The sequence below is a fragment of the Schistocerca americana genome, chromosome 11 (genome assembly GCF_021461395.2).
Source record: "Schistocerca americana isolate TAMUIC-IGC-003095 chromosome 11, iqSchAmer2.1, whole genome shotgun sequence".
NCBI classification, from domain to species: domain Eukaryota; kingdom Metazoa; phylum Arthropoda; class Insecta; order Orthoptera; family Acrididae; genus Schistocerca; species Schistocerca americana.
Window position 1 is genome coordinate 152,971,996 of NC_060129.1, and position 20,941 is coordinate 152,992,936.

Sequence of the window (20,941 nt, forward strand, 5' to 3'; positions counted from 1 at the left end):
CTCTGCAGGGAGAATGGTCATTATTGTCTCAACATGAGATTGGTGACAACGTCGTTGTCAGGCCTGTACTGTTACCATAGGTGGTCTCAGCCCATTTTGAGCGCACTAAGTGGGAAAAAACGAACAACATTCTTTTTCTACCGTCATGCAGGCTGCAGTTGATTACGTTCTGATTTCCTTACATTGTTTCTACTTTACTATCATCGGTTTGTGCTGTTTTGTGCCAAAGAAGACGGAACTTTGCAAAATTTCTGTTCGTTTCCTTAATTTTGGACGCCAGTGTAGTTGTAACAATGTGGACTGTCCACACGTCTACAAGGCGTAACAATCGCAACCGCGTAATGTGACGTAAGAGCTGTGGCCGTCAAAACGTCCTGACTGAGAGGGAACGAAGATGAGTGACACACCTCGTCAACGACAGTCTGGTTTCAAACCCTACAGGAACATCTACATCCACATCTACATCTACGTGATTACTCTGCTATTCACAATAAAGTGCCTGGCAGCAGGTTCAATGAACCTCATTGGAGCTGTCTCTCTACTGTTCCACTTTGGAACGGCGCGGGAACAACGAGCACTTAAATTTTCCTGTGCGAGCCGTGATTTCTGTTATTTTATCGTGATGATCATTTCTCCCTATGTAGGTGGGTGCCAACAGAATGTTTTCACAATCGGAGGAGAAAACTGGTGAATGAAATTTCGTGAGAAGATCCAGTCGCAACGAAAAACGCCTTTGTTTTAATTATGGCCACTCCAATTCACGTATCATGTCTGTGGCACTATCTCTCTCCTATTTCGCGATAATACAAAACGAGTTGCTCTTCTTTGAACTTTTTCGGTATCATCCGTCAGTCCCACCTAATGCTGGTCCCACACTGCTCAGCAATACTGCAGAACAGGGTGGAAAAGGGTGAGTGAATACACAGACATATCAAGAAGTTTCTGGGCGAATATAGTGAAGGGTATGCATGCAATGGGCATTTGGAATCGTGTACTTCGAGAAAGCGCGTTTCTCGCAGCAGCAGCCAAACAACGCAGAAACTGCCCTGTGGGTGGCTGGAGGCGTGTAATACGCTCCCACGTGTCACAGCTGTGCCTCTTGTCGAGGGAGGAGTGTCGAGTGCACCGACGGCGGAGTCAGCCCTCCAGCCCGCTATGTGTGGAGGGCGTACTTCTCACTGCAGGGGTTCTCTGATGTTCAAGCGGTGTTTCTCGTAACGTCACCTGAGCCCATTCGTTCAGGTTACCAGAACATGAACATCGATATTTAACTGAACGTTCTCGTCGTCCAACTGCTGCCCTTTCTTTCGAACCTTCGCGATGAACATGGTTCGGACACTGCAGTCTTCCAAAATGGCAACACGCCCTTTCGCACGACTGCACCGACACGTTCCTGGGATTTCGAGCACTCAGACAGCCAAACGCACCTCGACTGACCCTCTAAATCAATCGATCTTAATTTGATAAAAAATTGTGTCACACCATTTGAAACTGTGTGTGCAAAGTATTATCACGATGCAGTTTGGCAGCTCCTCGGATCTGATCATCACTTATATGGCATACCTGAAGAAACATGTGAACTTTCTTTTCTTTATCTGGGTGTGTATCTGAGGGGCCAATGGTCTTGCCGCAGTGGTAACAGCGGTTACCTGTCAGATCAGTTAAGCGCTGTCGGGCTGGGCTAGCGCTCGGATGGGTGACCATCCGGTCTGCCGAGAGCTGTGGGCAAGCTGGGTGCACTCAGCCATTGAGAGGCAAACTGAGGAGGTACTCGATTTAGAAGTAGCGGCTCCGGTCTCGGGAACTGACGTACGGCCGGGAGAATGGTGTGCTGGCCACATGCCTCTCCATATTCGCCTGTGGGCTGAGGATAACATGGCGGCCGGTCGGTACCATTCGGGAGGAGTTTAGTTTTAGTGTATCTCAAGGGAAGGCTCAAATGGCTGTGAGCACTATGGGACTCAACATCTGTGGTCATAATTCCCCTAGAACTTAGAACTACTTAAACCTAACTAACCTAAGGACATCACACACATCCATGCCCGAGGCAGGATTCGAACCTGCGACCGTAGCGGTCGCGCGGTTCCTGACTGAGCGCCTAGAACCGCTAGACCACCGCGGCCGGCCTCTCAAGGGAAGGGACAGATAGGGCACTCGCGGTGGGCCAGTACGAGGCCGCCATGGAATCTGACGGGCAGGGGCGACGAGCTCAGAATGAGCAGAAGCACGAGCGTTAGGATTATCACGGGCCTGTGGCGTGAGGCGCTGCGCGGTGATACTTTGGACGCCAGATGTGTGCAGAGGTTATCACTGGCGTGGAGCAGAGGTGACAGGGTGAGGAGGAAAGGCAGCATTCGCGACCGCCACTGTACTGCCTGCTACGGCGCGGAGCGGAACGAGGCGTCTTCGGTAAGTCTCTGCGTATTTCTTCCACCACCGAGCGGTGGCCAGTGCCCCCACTGTTGCTGCGGGTTGTTGTAGTTTTCGGTAAGAGGACTGGTTGATGCAGCTCCCTATACTTCTCTGTCCTGTGCCGGCTTCCTCGTTTGCAGATAACTACTGCAATCTACACCCCTTTGAACCTGCTTACAGTGTTCATCCCTTAGTCCCTGTCTACAGTTCTTAACCCCCCCCCCACCTCACCCTCTACTTCTCTCCAATACTAATACAATGCCCCAATGCCCCTAAGTAGGACTGTTGATAAAATATCGATATTTCGATATGTTGATATTCTTCCCAGAAATATAGATGTACATCGTGTAATGTACCTGCAACAAATGAAGGCTATGTTCGTCTGTGAAAATGGAGCCGATAAGCATTTTGAGGTATCAGCAATCGGAATCTAACCTGCATAACACTGTGTGGATGTAGTATGAGTGTCAGTTCCATTGTCATTAAAGCCCTCAACATATCGTTACATGACAAACTTCAAACTAACATTTGGATAAGCTATGTGACTGCATATTTGAATATGAATTTGCAACTGGTACAGAATCTCCCTTGTGGAACGGAATTTACTGGATAAGAGTACATAACATGTAGTGGTGTGTCAGTGTCTCTGATTTGGCCCTAAGTTTTGCACTCACCTCTTTGGATGGCTGCCTTTTTCCGAGTGGTTTACAGAAATTTGCAGCAGCAACGGTTAAAGCTCATTGTTATTAAGAATGAATGTAATAAAAAGGAGTTTGCTTTGGTTCTGTCAACTACTAAATAACTTGTAAGAATGGATTTCATAAATTAAATCTACTTAAAAACTTCACAAATCATCATGACCAATAATAGTTTAACAAGTATTAGTAATGCCGAAATGTCTGATAGTCCCCTTGTAAGTATCAATAATGGCTGAGTGCCAGATTAACAAATTATTTCAATTTCGAAGTTAACATTAACATTTATTAACCACAGCATATTTATGAATTAGATGTAGCACTCACTCCGTCTTCAGGCCACCAGTGGCCTACCGGTACCATCCGACCGCCGTGTCATCCTTGGCGGAGGATGCGGATAGGACGGGCGTGTGGTCAGCACACCGCTCTCCCGGTCGTAAGATGGTATTCTTGACCGAAGCCCCTACTATTGGGTCGAGTAGCTCCTCAATTGGCATCACGAGGCTGAAAAATGGCAACAGCGCATGGCGGCCAGGGTGACCCATACAAGTGCCGGCCACGCCCGACAGCGCTTAACTTCGGCGATCTCACGGGGACTGGTGTATCCACTGCGGCAAGACCGTTACCGAATTAGATGTAGAGAATGATTATTATTATTTGAAGGATAAGGAGGCCTCTTTAACTGACAAGCAAAACATAGGATTGTTGCGGACTAGCAATCACGAGCCTAACCCTGCAATTGCTTTTGCGCTGTGCTTGCGACTTTTACCTTCAATTACATCCGCAAGCGTAGCTAAGGCATCTAAATCTCTCCTGGCCATATAAATGAAATCAGGCCTTGAGTGTGGTGAGATCTGCCATCACCGACGTCAGGGCAGCGTGAAACGTCTTTCGTCTCCGACCTCTCCACCAACACTACTGAAATTTCACTCTCACAGACAGACCTCGTCTCACAACAATGCTTAGAATCGCGCTCTCATGTTTCGCCATCAGATTGTTACTATCGATATCTGAGTGCTTATTTATTTCCACAGAGAATCGCAGAATCTTACTCAAGGCAAAGAATAGCCTCAAGTTGGCTGTATTATTTTCGGTACTCAATGCAATATTTAATCAGCGTAATGGAGAATTCTGACACACTCCTTACAATCAGCAATATTTTATTCCACGATATATCGATGTCGAAATGGAATATCGGGTCCCGATATTTTTCGCAATTTTCATTAAATATTTGAAATGGTTCTTTAAAAATTGTAGTCAAATGTATGTTTACTCTCCCTCTGTCTCACTAGTTTTTGAGCTTTCATCACTCCAGGCTTTCTCTCTGACGGTGTGAAGCAAGCATATGTGGCACAGAAAGGGGGGGGGGTGATAAGGGGGGGGGTGGCGATTGAAAAGAGAGTAATAAGATTTCTGGGATTAAACAATAACATAGTTGCGTTAAAAAACCATTTATAACGCAACTGATATGCTGTTTCTTCATATCGGCATTCTTTATACACAGCTGCTGAAAATTGTGACCAAAAATCTAAAAAACAAGACTGGTCGTTGCGGTGGACAGAGACGTGTATAAGGAAATGCTGACGTAATCGGCAAAAACTGCAACGTTTAACTCCACCACACAGTTTCGACTCTTCGACTGCCAGTTCGCAGCTGTTTGAGGAAATGAAAGAAGCTGGGAAGTCGACCTGAATGGAAGTTGTGTTTTTAAATTTCGTATTTTTTGCTACATCAGTGTGCTTCATTTCTATTTTTAGTGGTTTGTTGAGAAGCTACATATACCGCAACACTTACTTTGTTCAGATAGGACTATCAGGCTCCTCAGTTGTTGTGCTTTTAAGTCGCCGTAGCGTGAATATTCGTCCACAGTTTTCATACACACTTTTCATTTTTGTTTTTTGGCTTATTCTTCTCAGTTTTCCTACTTCGAAATTTACAGTATCTTATTCTTACAGTACTGTGATTGGGACTTTTTATCTAATACGTGACGCTCAGAGCAACTCATGGCAAGTTTTTATTCAAATAATCTTCCGAAGCGGCATTCCACACGACATTTTTGTCTGTAATCATCTACAAACTTAAGCGTGCTTCCTTTGGAGTCAGTAAGCATTACTGCTCATAAATGGCTCTACAGCATAACCTCAACACACTACACAGGCAAATACATATGGGCAACGGCTACCCGTCGTCTGCCAAAAAGCACAAAGGTTCCTACCGAAGGCCGATAGCAACGCGCTTGCAAACTTGCGCTATCGGAAACTGATGCGCTTGCGCAACCTTGAAGACAAAGAAGGCATCGTGTGGAAGCAGGCAGGCTGCTGGGTCGTTGATGTACAGAACTTTTAGTAATAAATCAATACTTACATGTACAACTCTAAAACCGGCAACATATTTACAATATGGAGGCGATATTTTAATAGACCGGTGAGACGTTATTTTTTCTGTTGATATATCGACACACTCCTTTGATATATCGATACACTTCTTTGATAAATCGATAACCGATATTTTTGTTCTTTTTAAATATCGGTATATGGTATCCCCGACATTTAAAAAAATATCAGTTATATTCCCCAAAGTCAGGTTCTACTAGTTTTTCAATTCTTGTGTAACCGATTCGTTTTAGTAGTTCGCGAACACCACTTATTAAACCGACAGCTCGGTAATATTGACACCTGTCAGCCCCTAATTGGAATTATTATATTCTTCTTCAACAATGAGGAAATTTCCCCTGTCTCACACATCTTGCACATCAGATGGAACATCTGTTGTTCTGTCGGAACATCGTCTACTCCAGGGGCCTCATTTCGATTTACATCTTTCAGTTCTCAGTCCATCTCGTAGTATGAAATCGCCCACCTCATTTTCGTCCACACCCTGTTCCCTTTATATAATATTGCCTTTAAGTTCATTATGCATGTATAGACCCTCTATACGTTCTTGGCGCCTTGTAGCTTTCCATTCTTTGCTCAGTACTGGTTTTCTGTCTGAGCTCTCGGTATTTATACAGCACCTTCTCTTTTCTCTAAAGGTTCCTTCAGTTTTCTTGTAGGCGTATCCACTTCTCATATAGGGTTATAGATGCTTCCATATTCTTACATTTGTCCTCTAACCTTCCCTGCTTGGCCATTGCCATTTTATTTCAATCTCGCCTACATCATTTGTTGGTTTTAATATTTTCTCCTTTCATCAATTAAATTCAATATCTCCTGTCATATCCCAGGATTTGTACTGGTCTTTTTAGCGTTCTGCTCTCAAAGCTACGTATTTGTCTTCTACCGTATTCATTTCCCCTGTTTCAATCAATCGTTGCCTAATGCTCCCTCTGACAGCCTCAACTTATGATTATTTCAACTTATCCAGCTCCCCTTAATTTCCTGCCTTTTTGCTATGCCATCTGTTTTATTCATAAACAATAAATTGTTGTCATAGTCCAGCTCTGACCTTGGAAGTATCTTACAGCTTAATATGTTGTTGCGAAATCTCTGTCTGACCATTATATAATGAATCCAAAACCTTCCTGTATCTCAAGGTCTCTTCCACGTATACAACCTTCTATCATAATTCTTCAAAAACTGGTCAGCAGTGAGTAAATTTTGCTCTGAGCAGATTTCTACCAGGCGGCTTCCTCTTTTATACCTTTCCCTCACTCCATATTCCTCTACTACATTCCCTTCATTTCCTTTCCCGCAAATGAATTCCAGTCCCCCATCACAATTAAATTTTTCCTTCTCTTATCTGAATGGTTTATTTTATCTCATCATATATTTTTTTCAGTTTCTTCGTCATCTGTGGAGCTAGTTGGCATATAAACTTGTGGAGGAGTGATAAGTGTTGGCTTCATTCCGAACTTGGCTGCAATAATGCGCTCACTATGCTGTTCGTAGTAGCTTACTGATATTCCTATTTCCATTTTTGTTAGTAGACCTAATTCTGGATTGCTTCTATACTGGTATCATTGTCTATTTATAACCCTGTACTCACCTGGCGAGAAGTGCTGTTCATTCTGCCATAGAGCTTCACCAATCCCTCGTATATCTTACCTCAAACTCCCCACTCCACATTTCACATTTTCTAACCCTCTTGCTCGCTTAAGTGATCTAACATTCTAGACACATAGATTGTGAGATCGGTTTTTCCGAATGGCAACGTCCTCCTGAGTAGTCCGCGCCCGGAGATCGGAATGGGAAACTGTTTTACCTAGGAATATTTTACCCGAGAAGATGCTATCGTCGTTTAACCATACTGCAGAGCTGCATGCCGTCGTGAAAAGTAAGGGCTACCGTTTCTCCTTGATTTCAGCTGTTCGTAGTACCATGGCAGCACAGTCATATTTGTTGACGGTACAAAGTCGGAGGAGGCAATCACAGTTACTCGTTATTTAAAGCGGTGGATGTAGAAATGAGGGAAAGTGAGGAAAAACCAAGGTTTTTTCTCTTGGTGATCAAATGTTTGAGTGAAACGAAAACATAACTTCATATCAGTTACGCAACGGATATTTGTGCGAATTTTCATAGCCAAACGAAGAGGAAGAAGTGGACAAGTGCGTCATCAAATCGACCAGCTTGACATCTAGTGCTGCAAACAAATACTGGGTCTCCATAAACTACCTTTACAACTTAAGGCTTTAATACCATTAAAACAATCATAGATATTAACAAATGGTTTTGAACGTGCGATGAGATAAACTTATGACGTTTTGTTCCCTCACTCCTACATAGGAGTCTGTGCACCGTTAATGGCACGGATAGTGTGTGATCGTAATTCCATTTATCTGCAGGTAGGATTGAAGACGTCCATGGTGACATGTTAAAAAGCATTGAGAATGTGTGCCTTCAAGTCCTGTGGGTCTCCAACCAGGGTTCTCGTACACCAGATCGCTTACAAAACCCCACAGGAAGAAGTCCTGCGGTGTGGGGGACAGGGGAAGGACGTCTGCGTGAAGCAGGCCGCACGCTGAGCGCGCTCCTCTGGCGTCCACATTTCATCAGAATTTCAGTTTCAGTTCTGAGTCAAAACTGCGTCACCTGGAAGCTAAAGAAAACTTCATGAGTTATATTGTCACATGTTGAAAACCATTTGTCAATACCTAGTGTAGTTTTAAAGTTATTAAAGTCTTTAAAGTCTTGAGTTACAAAGACAGTTTGCCGACACCTTGTAACTGATTTACTTGAAAATAATCACGATAATCGACAAAATCGTAATTAGTTATTCCTTCTGAATCTGCTTAGTGTATTCATCTCTTGGTTTCCCTCTACGATTTTTACCCTCCACGCTGCCCTCCAATATTAAATTGGTGACACCTTGATGCCTCAGAACATGTCCTACCAACCGATCCCTTCTTCTAGCCAAGTTGCGCCACAAATTCCTCCTCTTTGCAATTCTGTTCAGTACCTCGTCATTAGTTACGTGTTCTACCCATCTAATCTTCAGTATTCTTCTCTAGCACCACATTTCAAAAGCTTCTATTCTCTTCTTGTCTAAACTATTTATCGTCCATGTTTCATTTCCATGCATGGCTACACTCCACACGAATACTTTCAGAAAGACTTCCTGACACTCAAATCTATACTCGATGTTAACAAATTTCCGTTCCTCAGAAACGCTTTCATTGCCATTGCCAGTCTACATTTTATATCCTCTCTACTTCGACCATCATCAGTTATCTTGCTTCCCAAATAGCAAAACTCATCCACTACTTTAAGTGTCTCAATTCCTAATCTAATTCCCTTAACATCACCTGATTTAATTCGAGTACATTCCCCTATACTGGTTTTGCTTTTGTTGATGTGCATCTTATATCCTCCTTTCAAGAGACTGCCCATTCCGTTAAACAGCTCTTCCAGGTCCTTTGCTGTCTCTGACAGAATTACAATGTCATCGGCAAACCTCAAAGTTTTTATTTTTCTCCATGGATTTTAATTCCTACTCCAAATTTTTCTTTTGTTTCCTGTACTGCTTGCCCAATATAGAGATTGAAAAACCCTTTCTCTCCCTTCTTAACCACTTCTTTCGTGCCGCTTGATTATTATAACTGCCATCTGCTTTCTGTACAAATTCTAAATAGCCTTTCGCTCCCTGTATTTTACCGCTGCCACCTTCAGAAGTTGAAAGAGAATATTCTAGTCAACATTGTGGAAAGCTTTCTGTAAGTCTACAAATGCTAGAAACGTAGGTTTATCTCTCATGAATCTATCTTCTAAGATAAGTCGTAGGGTCAGTATTGCCTCATATGTTCCAGCATTTCTACAGAATCCAAACTGATCTTCCCCGAGGTCGGCTTCCACCATTTTTCCTTCATTCGTCTGTAAAGAACTCGTGTAAGTATTTTGCAGTCGTGACTTATTAAACTGATAGTTCGATAATTTACACACCTGTCAACACCTGCTTTCTTTGGGATTCGAATTATTGTATTCTTCTTGAAGTCTCATGGGATTTAACCTGTCTCATACATGTTGCTCACCAAATGGTAGAGTTTTGTCAGGGCTGGCTTTCCCAAGGCTATCAGTACTTCTAATGGAATGTTGTCTACTCTCGGGGCCTTGTTTCGACTTAGGTCTATTATTATATTCTTCTTGAAGTCTGAGGTGATTTAACCTGTCTCACACATCTTGCTCCCCAGATGGTAGAGTTTTGTCAATTATGAACTATGTTACAAAGAGTTTGCCTGATCGCCATGATTTCTGTAATGACTTAGGTTTCATTGTAGCGTGTTTAGGAGATAGCAACAGCAGTATTATAGTGAGAACTCAATAGTCCCTGTTATATTCCTAAGACCGTGGTTTCTGCCACTGCCCTTCAGGGAAGCTCCCCCTGGTCTGTTCTCGTCTACCTAAGGCTCGTTTAGCCGACAAATGCCGCTGCTGTAGGCTGGACACCAGCTCGTAATGTTATATTTTTATTGCAGTTCCACGTGAGAAAGCAAAACTTGTACCGATTCCACTGCAGATGATATGGGTATGACAAAAGACTATACACAGTTTGGAGAGGACTTTCTCAAAATTAATGTGATGGAAACGGGATCAAAAATTATGAAACTATTTTGGAAATAATAGAAGGAAATAGAGTAGCTGATCAGCCAGTATGGGTACTAGGTAGAATTCTTCTAAAATGATGTAATCGAAGTTAAATTCAAAGATTAATTTATGGTAAATAATTTTCTATAGATCCTGATGAAAGAAAGTTATCATTGCAGCTATATTTATTCATAAAATTACAGGTTGTTCAACAGAGGTCAAATCTGATGAAGATATTCTGAGGGAACCGTTCTTTACTTGGCCCGACACATTTGTCCTTCATTATGTTCTGCAGAAGCATCACCTGGTTCACCTGCGTTTTTATGGCAGTAGTCATAGCTTCTGACTGCAATGACAGAGGTTTCATTACAGGTAAGCCTTTTTCTTTTTCCAGGTGACATAAGTCTCGTTATATCAATAACAAATTTTCAGTAAGTAATGAAATATACGTTCAGTTTTTTCATTGAGATTTGTATGAATTTCTTTTTCAGGATTCGATCCTGAAGTCACAGTTGATCAGTTAAGAACCGACAGTCCAGGTATGTATTTTTCCCATTATTCCTAAAGACGTTTACCACCTTAAGAAATTCTTTTGGTGCTAAATTATTATATTTTGGTAGTCTCAATACGAAATTTAATAGTCACAGTGCAATCATGTGACTACTATGAACGAACATTGTAACATCATCACGTTTCCATATATCATTGCATCTGGTACTGTAGACTATAGTAGCTCGAATGCTATTTATTTATCTGTTGCGCGTATGTTCCACAAATCATTAGACAGACAGTCATACCCTGACTTTGGAATGTGTCAGTAGCAATTTCACAAAGATTTACTTGAACAATATACATCACTAAAATACATAAACAAACAACAGTTAAAGAAGCTACTAATTATATGAACACAGTTCTGGCATACACGCGTTTGAAGACTGTTCGAGTGTTACAGTAGCAGATATACAGTGTTCCAAACTCGTTGCAAGAAACACCTACGTGTGATAGGTCACATCCTGGGGAACGGCTTCTGTTAGAGACAAAACATTCGCTGATGCTTCCTAGCAACAGTAGGCGTACTTCAATATTTGACTGAAATGGGACTGTGAGATCCCACAAAATTAGCAGGGTCTACTAATCAAATATGCAACTATCACCCCTCCCAGTAGACTGATGGAGTGAGTTGCAACAAGAAAACCACAACAACGCGGAGAAAGACAATATAGAAGCGATTTAGAAACTATCATGTGGAACAGATGACTCGATGCATATGAACGCTGCAAAGTGGCTAACTCGTTCCCCCTCAGATGCACAACCAGTCTTAAACAACGTCTCTCGTTGTTGGGAAGAGGCAACAAACACTGTTTCTAAAACAAGTTGTTCCCTCTGTCATGGTCTAACTGCCCTACATCTTTGTCTCAAAGACTCTGAAATGCGCTGTATAACCTACACAATGACTACATAATAAGATATTCAAACACACGGTATTTGAATGATGTGCTATCGTAAGTATGAAGCTGATGAGGGCAATCTATTTGTTTTTCTCATGTGCACGGTGGAGCTATCAAACAGAAACGGTAAGGGTTGCACTGAGGAAGAAGATTCTCTATTTCTTATGTATTAATTTCAGTAGGCAGTGAATCCAAACTTATGAAACCATTGTTCATTCCTTTCATCAATGGAAGATATTTTTGATCTGCAGCCGATGCCACTGTTATTTCATGTGAGTACTTGATGTCATATGCAGCTGACTTTCTTAGAAAAATCCCTATGAGTTGTGAAGTAGTGACAAGAGTTCGCTACTGACTAAACAATTTGCAACTAGAGGTCCTTGGGCTTATTTTATGAATGTTCTAATTACTCTTTTCTGGAAAATGAGGAGTTTTTGAGAAAGAGAAATATTCGCTTAGTATTTGTTATATAGCATATAGTGGAAGGTGTGCAGGCAAATTAGGCGACATATTGACTCCACAGTGAATAACAGTAGAAAATTAAAAATAAGCAAAACTGGTGAAGTTTCCTCTCAGTAACGTGTGGTATGGCACCTTTCCAGTTTATTCTGTAATCTGAATGAAGACCCTTGAATGGTGTGCTATCTAATTCTAGTATCAGCCGATTATTCTACATAGCTATAACTTCTTTTAAATTGTTATTGCTAGAGCTGAATGCAGTTTATCTTACATAGGTATGTGGAAATGGAGTTTATGGTAAACAGGATGGCAAACAAGAAAAGGAAGTTATTTGTGTGTGTGTGTGTGTGTTTGTGTGTTTGTGTGTGTGTGTGTGTGTGTGTGTGTGTGTGTGAATGACAGATTTTTCGTCATCCTGTTGGTGTCCTCTGTAAGCACCAATTTAATTTTCGTTGATCTAATGCTGCTGTGCAGGCTGTTACACTGAACTGGGAAGGAAAGGGGGCACAGGACGGAACAGAGGTTGGAACGCGGTGAGACAGGGTTTCAGCATGTCAGTAATAGCCACTAACGCTGTAGAGCTGAGGGTGGACAAGTATGAAATTGTGATCAACACAAAGGCTCCAGACAAATAAAATAATGTACTTAATGGCAAATACATTTTGCTTGGGCGCTCTACCGTATCACGCCAAAATATAAAGTCCGAAACATTTTTCTGAGAGCCAATTTAGCTTTGTTCATAAGTGCATAGTATTAAAGATATTTGCTTCTCGTTATACCAATTAATTATTCTAATAATTTTGAAAAGATAGGTGGAAATGAAACGAGTCAGTAATTTTCCACATTTGTGATACCCAATTGGAGTCCCTCATGGTTATCTATGGGTTGCCTATTATAGAACAGGCCATACAATGGCGCATATAATTCTGTTGGGAAATATATGTTTATACTTTAAAGCAAGTAATTGAAACATTAAGTTCAATGAACTTACGAAAATAGTTGATAATAATCAAAGCAAAATTACTTTCATATAAGTCAATTTTTGTGCCTTTCTCACTACCTGTGAAGGAGGTAATTTAAGTAGCAACATTTGTACACTTTGGCACCGAACTTTGGCACATTTAATGCAGAAACAAATCAACTCGGTCTCCTACACGTTTAGGGTGGGGCCCTGCATTGGTTTCATGATCAGGACAATTTTAAGGTTCACACACATGTTTATGTCACTGGAATTATTATTGAAAACCACTCACACAAACATACCGGTCCGCACTATGATACATATCTGAGTTCCTGAAGCAGGCGGAGCAGTGGCGCAATAGTGATGGCAAGCACATGGCGGCTATCTGGTCTCACACTCTTGCTGTTGAATGCTCTTTATAAATTCTTCTTGGCGACGTATTATCCTTGTTCTAGAGCCACTCCGTAATAACAAGAACACCATAAGACAGCCGAAACCACATCCGAGGCAATTTCAATATAAAATTAGGCACCCTCGATGTAAACCGCGCAATGGCTAGCCACCGACTGCATAACGTGCTCACCCTGTATCCGCCCAGATCGACCGCCAAAACCACCTTTCAGCACGCGCCAGGGCACTTCCGTAGCAGAGCGGCTTCCCTTCACCTTCTATACAATACAAATTACCCAAGCATGAACCAGCATTCAGAGTTCAATTTCTCTTTCTGAACATACATATTTTATAAAATTTCATTATTTTTAACCATTAGTTTAGTTTCCATAATACACATATTACAAACTTCAACTTTGTCTCTGATGATCCAATGACCTTCATTAGTAAAGACCAAACACTTCATAGTCACATACACATAATTACTTACAATCGATATTAGTGTTACAACCTGTGGAAGCATTTTGGCAGAGAAGGAATATGTGTTTGCAAATCATGCACAATAGACGACATTTGTCATCAGTTACTTGGTACAGATATACCTGAGAGTCATATAAGCACAAAGGTAACGAAACTTCCTGGCAGATTAAAACTGTGTGCCCGACCGAGACTCGAACTCGGGACCTTTGCCTTTCGCAGGCAAGTGCTCTACCAACTGAGCTACCCAAGCACGAGTCACGCCCGGTCCTCACAGCTTTACTTCTGCCAGTATCTCGTCTCCTACCTTCCAAACTTTACAGAAGCTTTCCTGCGAACCTTGCAGAACTAGCACTCCTGAAAGAAAGGATACTGCGGAGACATGGCTTAGCCACAGCCTGGGGGATGTTTCCAGAATGAAATTTTCACTCTGCAGCGGAGTGTGCGCTGATATGACACTTCCTGGCAGATTAAAACTGTGTGCCCGACCGAGACTCGAACTCGGGACCTTTGCCTTTCGCGGGCATGTGCTCTACCATCTGAGCTACCGAAGCACGAGTCACGCCCGGTCCTCACAGCTTTACTTCTGCCAGTATCTCGTCTCCTACCTTCCAAACTTTACAGAAGCTTTCCTGCGAACCTTGCAGAACTAGCACTCCTGAAAGAAAGGATACTGCGGAGACATGGCTTAGCCACAGCCTGGGGGATGTTTCCATAATGAGATTTTCACTCTGCAGCGGAGTGTGCGCTGATATGAAACTTCCTGGCAGATTAAAACTGTGCGCCCGACCGAGACTCGAACTCGGGATCTTTGCCTTTCGCAGGCAAGTGCTCTACCATCTGAGCTACTGAAGAACGAGTCACGCCTGGTCCTCACAGCTTTACTTCTGCCAGTATCTCGTCTCCTACCTTCCAAACTTTACAGAAGTTCTCCTGCGAACCTTGCAGAACTAGCACTCCTGAAAGAAAGGATACTGCAGAGACATGGCTTAGCCACAGCCTGGGGGATGTTTCCAGAATGAGATTTTCACTCTGCAGCGGAGTGTGCGCTGATATGAAACTTCCTGGCAGATTAAAACTGTGTGCCCGACTGAGACTCGAACTCGGGACCTTTGCCTTTCGCGGGCAAGTGCACAAAGGTGCTGCGTAAAGGCAAATGGCTGCTCAGTGACGCTGTGTTTCAGAGTTGTCTACAACAACAGAACGAGCTCAGAAGGTTGAGGGGAGCACAGCTGCGGACCTGGCCACCCTGCTCGACGCCGGTGATGGAGCTGTGGTGACGCTGGTGGCGGGTGACACGAGGCTGGTGGCGCTTCGGGCCGTGCTGGCTGCCAGAAGTCCCGTGTTCCAGAAAATGTTCCAGCACAACCCGCTGGAGGCCAGCGGCGGCTGGGTCGTCATCCCAGACGTGGAGGGCCCGGTGCTGCGCCACCTGCTGTGCTACATGTACACCCTCCAGGCCCCCCAGCTGCCCAGCGTGGCCCCCCAGGTGCTGGCGGCAGCTGACAGCTACGGCTTGCCCCACCTGAAGGCCGCGTTCGAGCAGCAGGTGGCCGCACAGCTGTCGGTGGAGAACGCGGTTGCCACGGCTCTGCTCGCGCTGAGGCACTCCTGCCCCGTCCTGAAGCAGGCCGCCGTCACATTCATTAAGGCCCACACTCTCCAGGTGGTGATGACGCAGGGCTGGGCAGACGCTGCAGTCAGCCACCCACACTATGTTGTAGAGTTAACTCGACTGATTGCAGAGCCACCTGCACAAACCAGGTATGCACATGTAAAGTGTTCACCTATTCTCCCAGATCTGTATATGTTTCTGCCTCTAAACCAGTATTCATCGTTACATCTTAATGTCCTGGCAACTAAATTACGTTTGTGGTGCCTGTGCTGAGAAACGTACCTTACTGGCAACTGAAAAAGCTGTATCACATATCTCTGAGTGCTTTGTGCACCTTCTCATATCACGTTCATTAAAACCTCAAAACTGTGTTTATTAGCTGAGAAAGCAGCCAAAACTAAGTCATGGAATGCCAACGTTTATCACAATTTTACAAATTCACTCAAGCAGTGCACTCTTATTTGTAATGATTAACTGTATTAAAGTGCTTGTGGACAATAAATTGTTATTTAGCTTTTGTGCACCTAGTTCCTGAACAAAGGGCTCATTGACTGTGTAAACAACATGAGACACTTCCGCTTTGGACAGAAATATGTGGTGCTGAACGCAGTCTGATGCAGTGATGTTTGTAGGATGCACCCAGGGCTGTTGAGAGATTGGTCCTTGTTCTGTCCAATGTGCTAGAACTTCTAAAGCCGTTCACACACAGTAGAATTTCAAGTAGGTTGTGTCTCAGCTGGTGTCCATGGCGAGACACCTATAAATGCCGCCGGCCGCGGTGGTCTCGCGGTTCTAGGCGCGCAGTCCGGAACCGTGCGACTGCTATGGTCGCAGGTTCGAATCCTGCCTCGGGCATGGATGTGTGTGATGTCCTTAGGTTAGTTAGGTTTAACTAGTTCTAAGTTCTAGGGGACTGATGACCACAGCTGTTAAGTCCCATAGTGCTCAGAGCCATTTTTGAACCTATAAATGCCGTCATGCTGCATAAATACAAGGTGAAGATTACGAGTAAATATATCGCTCAGGAAGACTGTAACATGCAGCAGTGCAGTTCCAGGACAGCAAGGTATATACAATTTTCCGTTTTTCTATGTTCCCATGCGGTAAATATTGGTATGTACCAATTTTGTAGCTGTAGTAAGCTTTGTGTGTTACATATATTTGTTTCACTCTGTCCACGTGCTAATCTGGGTGGTAACGTACTCGCCTCCTGTGCAAGTGGGCCCGGGTTCGATTCCAGGCCTGGTTGGAGATTTTTCCGCTTGTGGACTGGACGCTGTGTTGTCATTATCATCGTTTCATCCTCATCACCGGCATGCAAGTCTCCCAATGTGGCGACGACTGAAATAAGAGCCGGCCTAACTACCCCATATGGGGGTCTGCTGGCCAACAATGCCATATTCACTCTCTTGGTACATGTATGAAACACCACTGCAGTTTCCATAACTAAATTCTTTCAGTCTGCTGGCCACTGTGGCCGAGCGCTTCTAGGCGCTTCAGTCTGGAACTGCACTGCTGCTACAGTTGCAGGTTCGAATCCTGCCTCGGTCATGGATGTGTGTGATGTCCTTAGGTTAGTTAGGTTTAAGTAGTTCTCGGTCTAGGGGACTGATGACTTCAGATGTTAAGTCTCATAGTGCTCAGAGCCATTTGAACTATTTGAATCTTTCAGTCTCTTGGATACCACAGGATTAAGGTATAACTTGTAAGAAATACAGGGTGATTCAAAAAGAATACCACAACTTTAAAAATGTGTATTTAATGAAAGAAACATAATATAACTTTCTGTTATACATCATTACAAAGAGTATTTAAAAAGGTTTTTTTTTCAGTCAAAAACAAGTTCAGAGATGTTCAATATGGCCCCCTCCAGACACTCGAGCAATATCAACCCGATACTCCAACTCGTTCCACACTCTCTGTAGCATATCAGGCGTAACAGTTTGGATAGCTGCTGTTATTTCTCGTTTCAAATCATCAATGGTGGCTGGGAGAGGTGGCCGAAACACCATATCCTTAACATACCCCCATAAGAAAAAATCGCAGGGGGTAAGATCAGGGCTTCTTGGAGGCCAGTGATGAAGTGCTCTGTCACGGGCTGCCTGGCGGCCGATCCATCGCCTCGGGTAGCTGACGTTCAGGTAGTTACGGACAGATAAGTGCCAATGTGGTGGCGCTCCATCCTGCTGAAATATGAATTGTTGTGCTTCTTGTTCGAGCTGAGGGAACAGCCAATTCTCTAACATCTCCAGATACTGTAGTCCAGTCACAGTAGCACCTTCGAAGAAAAAGGGACCAAAAACTTTATTGGCTGAAATGGCACAGAAAACGTTCACCTTAGGCGAGTCACGTTCATACTGAGTTGTTTCCCGCGGATTCTCAGTGCCCCATATACAGACATTGTGACGGTCGACTTTCCCGTTAGTGTGGAAAGTTGCTTCATCACTAAACACAATCTTGGAAACAAAAGATTCATCTGTTTCCATTTGAGGAAGGATAAAATCACAGAAATCTATTCTTTTAATCTTATCAGCTGCAGACAGTGCTTGAACCAATTTCAGACGATAAGGTTTCATAACTAACCTTTTTCGTAGGACTCTCCATACAGTTGATTGTGGAATTTGCAGCTCTCTGCTAGCTCTGCGAGTCGATTTTCCTGGGCTGCGAACAAATGCTTGCTGGATGCGTGCTACATTTTCATCACTCGTTCTCGGCCGTCCAGAACTTTTCCCTTTACACAAACACCAATTCTCTGTAAACTGTTTATACCAACGTTTAATACACCACCTATCAGGAGGTTTAACACCATACTTCGTTCGAAATGCACGCTGAACAACTGTCGCCGATTCACTTCTGCCGTACTCAATAACACAAAAAGCTTTCTGTTGAGCGGTCGCCATCTTAGCACCAACTGACGCTGACGCCTAGTCAACAGCGCCTCAAGCAAACAAATGTACAACTAAATGAAACTTTATAGCTCCCTTAATTCGCCGACAGATAGTGCTTAGCTCTGCCTTTTGTCGTTGCAGAGTTTTAAATTCCTAAAGTTGTGGTATTCTTTTTGAATCACCCTGTATATCTGTAGACATTCCATAACTGGTGGTGTAAGTAAATGCTAGTCCCCGGGCCCCCGTATGTATACACCTGCCCACGCAGTGTCTCTCTGTGCAGTACCGCAGCCACTACAGAGAGCAGGTCAGCACCCATCACTCGCTCCCACGGCGACTACGGCCAAACTGCTGTCACAGCCCCACCACACGTGGCAACCTGCCACACCCCTCCACCTGACGATGCCACTGTACGTCGGATGCGGTGAGTTGCGTCACTACACGTGCAGTACTTCTACAGTTGTAGTACTAACTATTGTTGCAATAACCAAGTTTCACACTAAAATAACCGAATTTTTTGATGAAGTAGGGGTTACAGCTGTACTCGAAGTTTTTGAGTTATTATATGGTGGAATTTGAAGTTTGACTGGATGTGCGTAAGAGAGATGTACATCGTTCTCAGTGTTTGTAGTGTTTATGTTCAGCTAAGAACCACTCTAATGCAACTGCATGGGAAATGTGCCATACAAACTACATCCTGTGTGTTACTGCGTTTCGTGCAGTTTCTGCATTCAGTGATGATTACGGATCTTACATATCAGTCCTAAAGGAAATGTATGTGTGTGTGTGGAAGCAGGGTTTTAGTGCATGCCATTCCACAAAACCTAGATTTTGTGGAAACTGTAGATATAAATGTAAACAGGTTCCCTGAAAGAAATGATGAAGGAATAGTAATCAGACATGAAAGTAGGAGGGAAAAATGAATATTCAGTAGACTTGTTTTGAGTTTGTGTTTGAATATAATTAGTATTTTCTTTAAATGACTTCTTTAGGTACCTATGTATCTAGTGATCTAAAAATGGACATGAACAGTCACAACCGCAATAAGCTTTTCTTAATGTATTAAGTTACTGGTTTCAGTCTGTTATACCATCTCCAGAACCACACCACGATGGTAGATGGTGGCTGTGAAGAGAGTTGGTACTACACATCCACAAATGCTAACTGTGTAACACATGCTCTATTCACAGCCAGCATCTACCATCGTGGTGTGGTTCTGGAAATGGTAGAAAACATACCCAAACCAGTAACTTTATATTGTGGTTGTGACTGTTCATGTTGATATTTAAATAATATATAAACCGCTGTACTTTAGAGAGACATGTTCTCAAAAATTACTGAATGTCTAGTGATTATTGAAAATTTGTGTCATACTGATACTTGAATTGGGATTTCCTGCTTACTGTAAGCATACTTTCAGACCTGACTCAAAATTTCATTGTCACTCCCGTTACCATGTTGGATTTCCAAACACTGGTATCAGAGTGTCTCCCATGGGATAGGTGGGAATAGCAACACTGGGAGAACAGAGTTGATGAAGGATTGTCATGTCGCTTGTCTTACTACAAAGGATGCGTATGAGAACCTCTGGTGGTAGTGTTTGCGAGTCACGGATCAAAACAACAGCTGCAACGGAAGTCTGAGTCTGGTCGGCAGGTGTCCTCAGGTGACCTGCTTGCGACGAGTAGGCAATCTTTCAGTTCTGTTGTGGTCGTGGTCGTGTGGAGACGTGTGTGACACTGTTACCGCCAGTTGTAAACAACCCCCTGCAGGTGAAACAGTTTTGCAGGTAACACGAGTACAATTCTGATTCATCTTGGAGCAGTTTTTGCGTAATTCCATCCTAATGTTCACTTTTATTCAACGATCGTTGGTACTGGATATAGACAGTTGACTTTATAGAAGTCACACGACTTCATTGCCAGTGCAATTCATTCAGAAGGCAAAAACACTAGAGTTTGCCTCTGAATAATACTTAAACAGGCCTAAGACTAACAGCATTGAGACTATTCAAGATCCATTTTGAAATTAACGGAACAGAATGCTACAAGCTAGTATCTTAACTACCCAATGGGAAACATGGGAGCCAAGCAAGTATTTTAATGTGGTAACATTTAATAAACGTATGAATGGACTTAAGGAAACACATTCCCTCCCATAGAGTGACTGAAGAACTTTATACACTCCTGGAAATGGAAAAAAGAACACATTGACACTGGTGTGTCAGACCCACCATACTTGCTCCGGACACTGCGAGAGGGCTGTACAAGCAATGATCACACGCACGGCACAGCGGACACACCAGGAACCGCGGTGTTGGCCGTCGAATGGCGCTAGCTGCGCAGCATTTGTGCACCGGCGCCGTCAGTGTCAGCCAGTTTGCCGTGGCATACGGAGCTCCATCGCAGTCTTTAACACTGGTAGCATGCCGCGACAGCGTGGACGTGAACCGTATGTGCAGTTGACGGACTTTGAGCGAGGGCGTATAGTGGGCATGCGGGAGGCCGGGTGGACGTACCGCCGAATTGCTCAACACGTGGGGCGTGAGGTCTCCACAGTACATCGATGTTGTCGCCAGTG

General features: G+C 43.5%; 1 protein-coding gene across 1 annotated transcript in view; it reads left to right on the forward strand.

Moving 5' to 3' along the window:
- Positions 1 to 2,319: 2,319 nt before the first annotated feature.
- LOC124553413 (ankyrin-3-like) overlaps positions 2,320 to 20,941 on the forward strand; it is a 132,654-nt gene continuing 114,032 nt past the window's right edge. Inside the window, exons 1-5 of the mRNA XM_047127277.1 lie at positions 2,320 to 2,409; positions 10,327 to 10,495; positions 10,615 to 10,662; positions 15,043 to 15,622; positions 18,645 to 18,785. Of these exons, the coding sequence (XP_046983233.1) occupies positions 10,408 to 10,495; positions 10,615 to 10,662; positions 15,043 to 15,622; positions 18,645 to 18,785 (857 nt within the window). The 5' untranslated portion in view covers positions 2,320 to 2,409; positions 10,327 to 10,407. The remainder of the gene's footprint in view (positions 2,410 to 10,326; positions 10,496 to 10,614; positions 10,663 to 15,042; positions 15,623 to 18,644; positions 18,786 to 20,941) is intronic.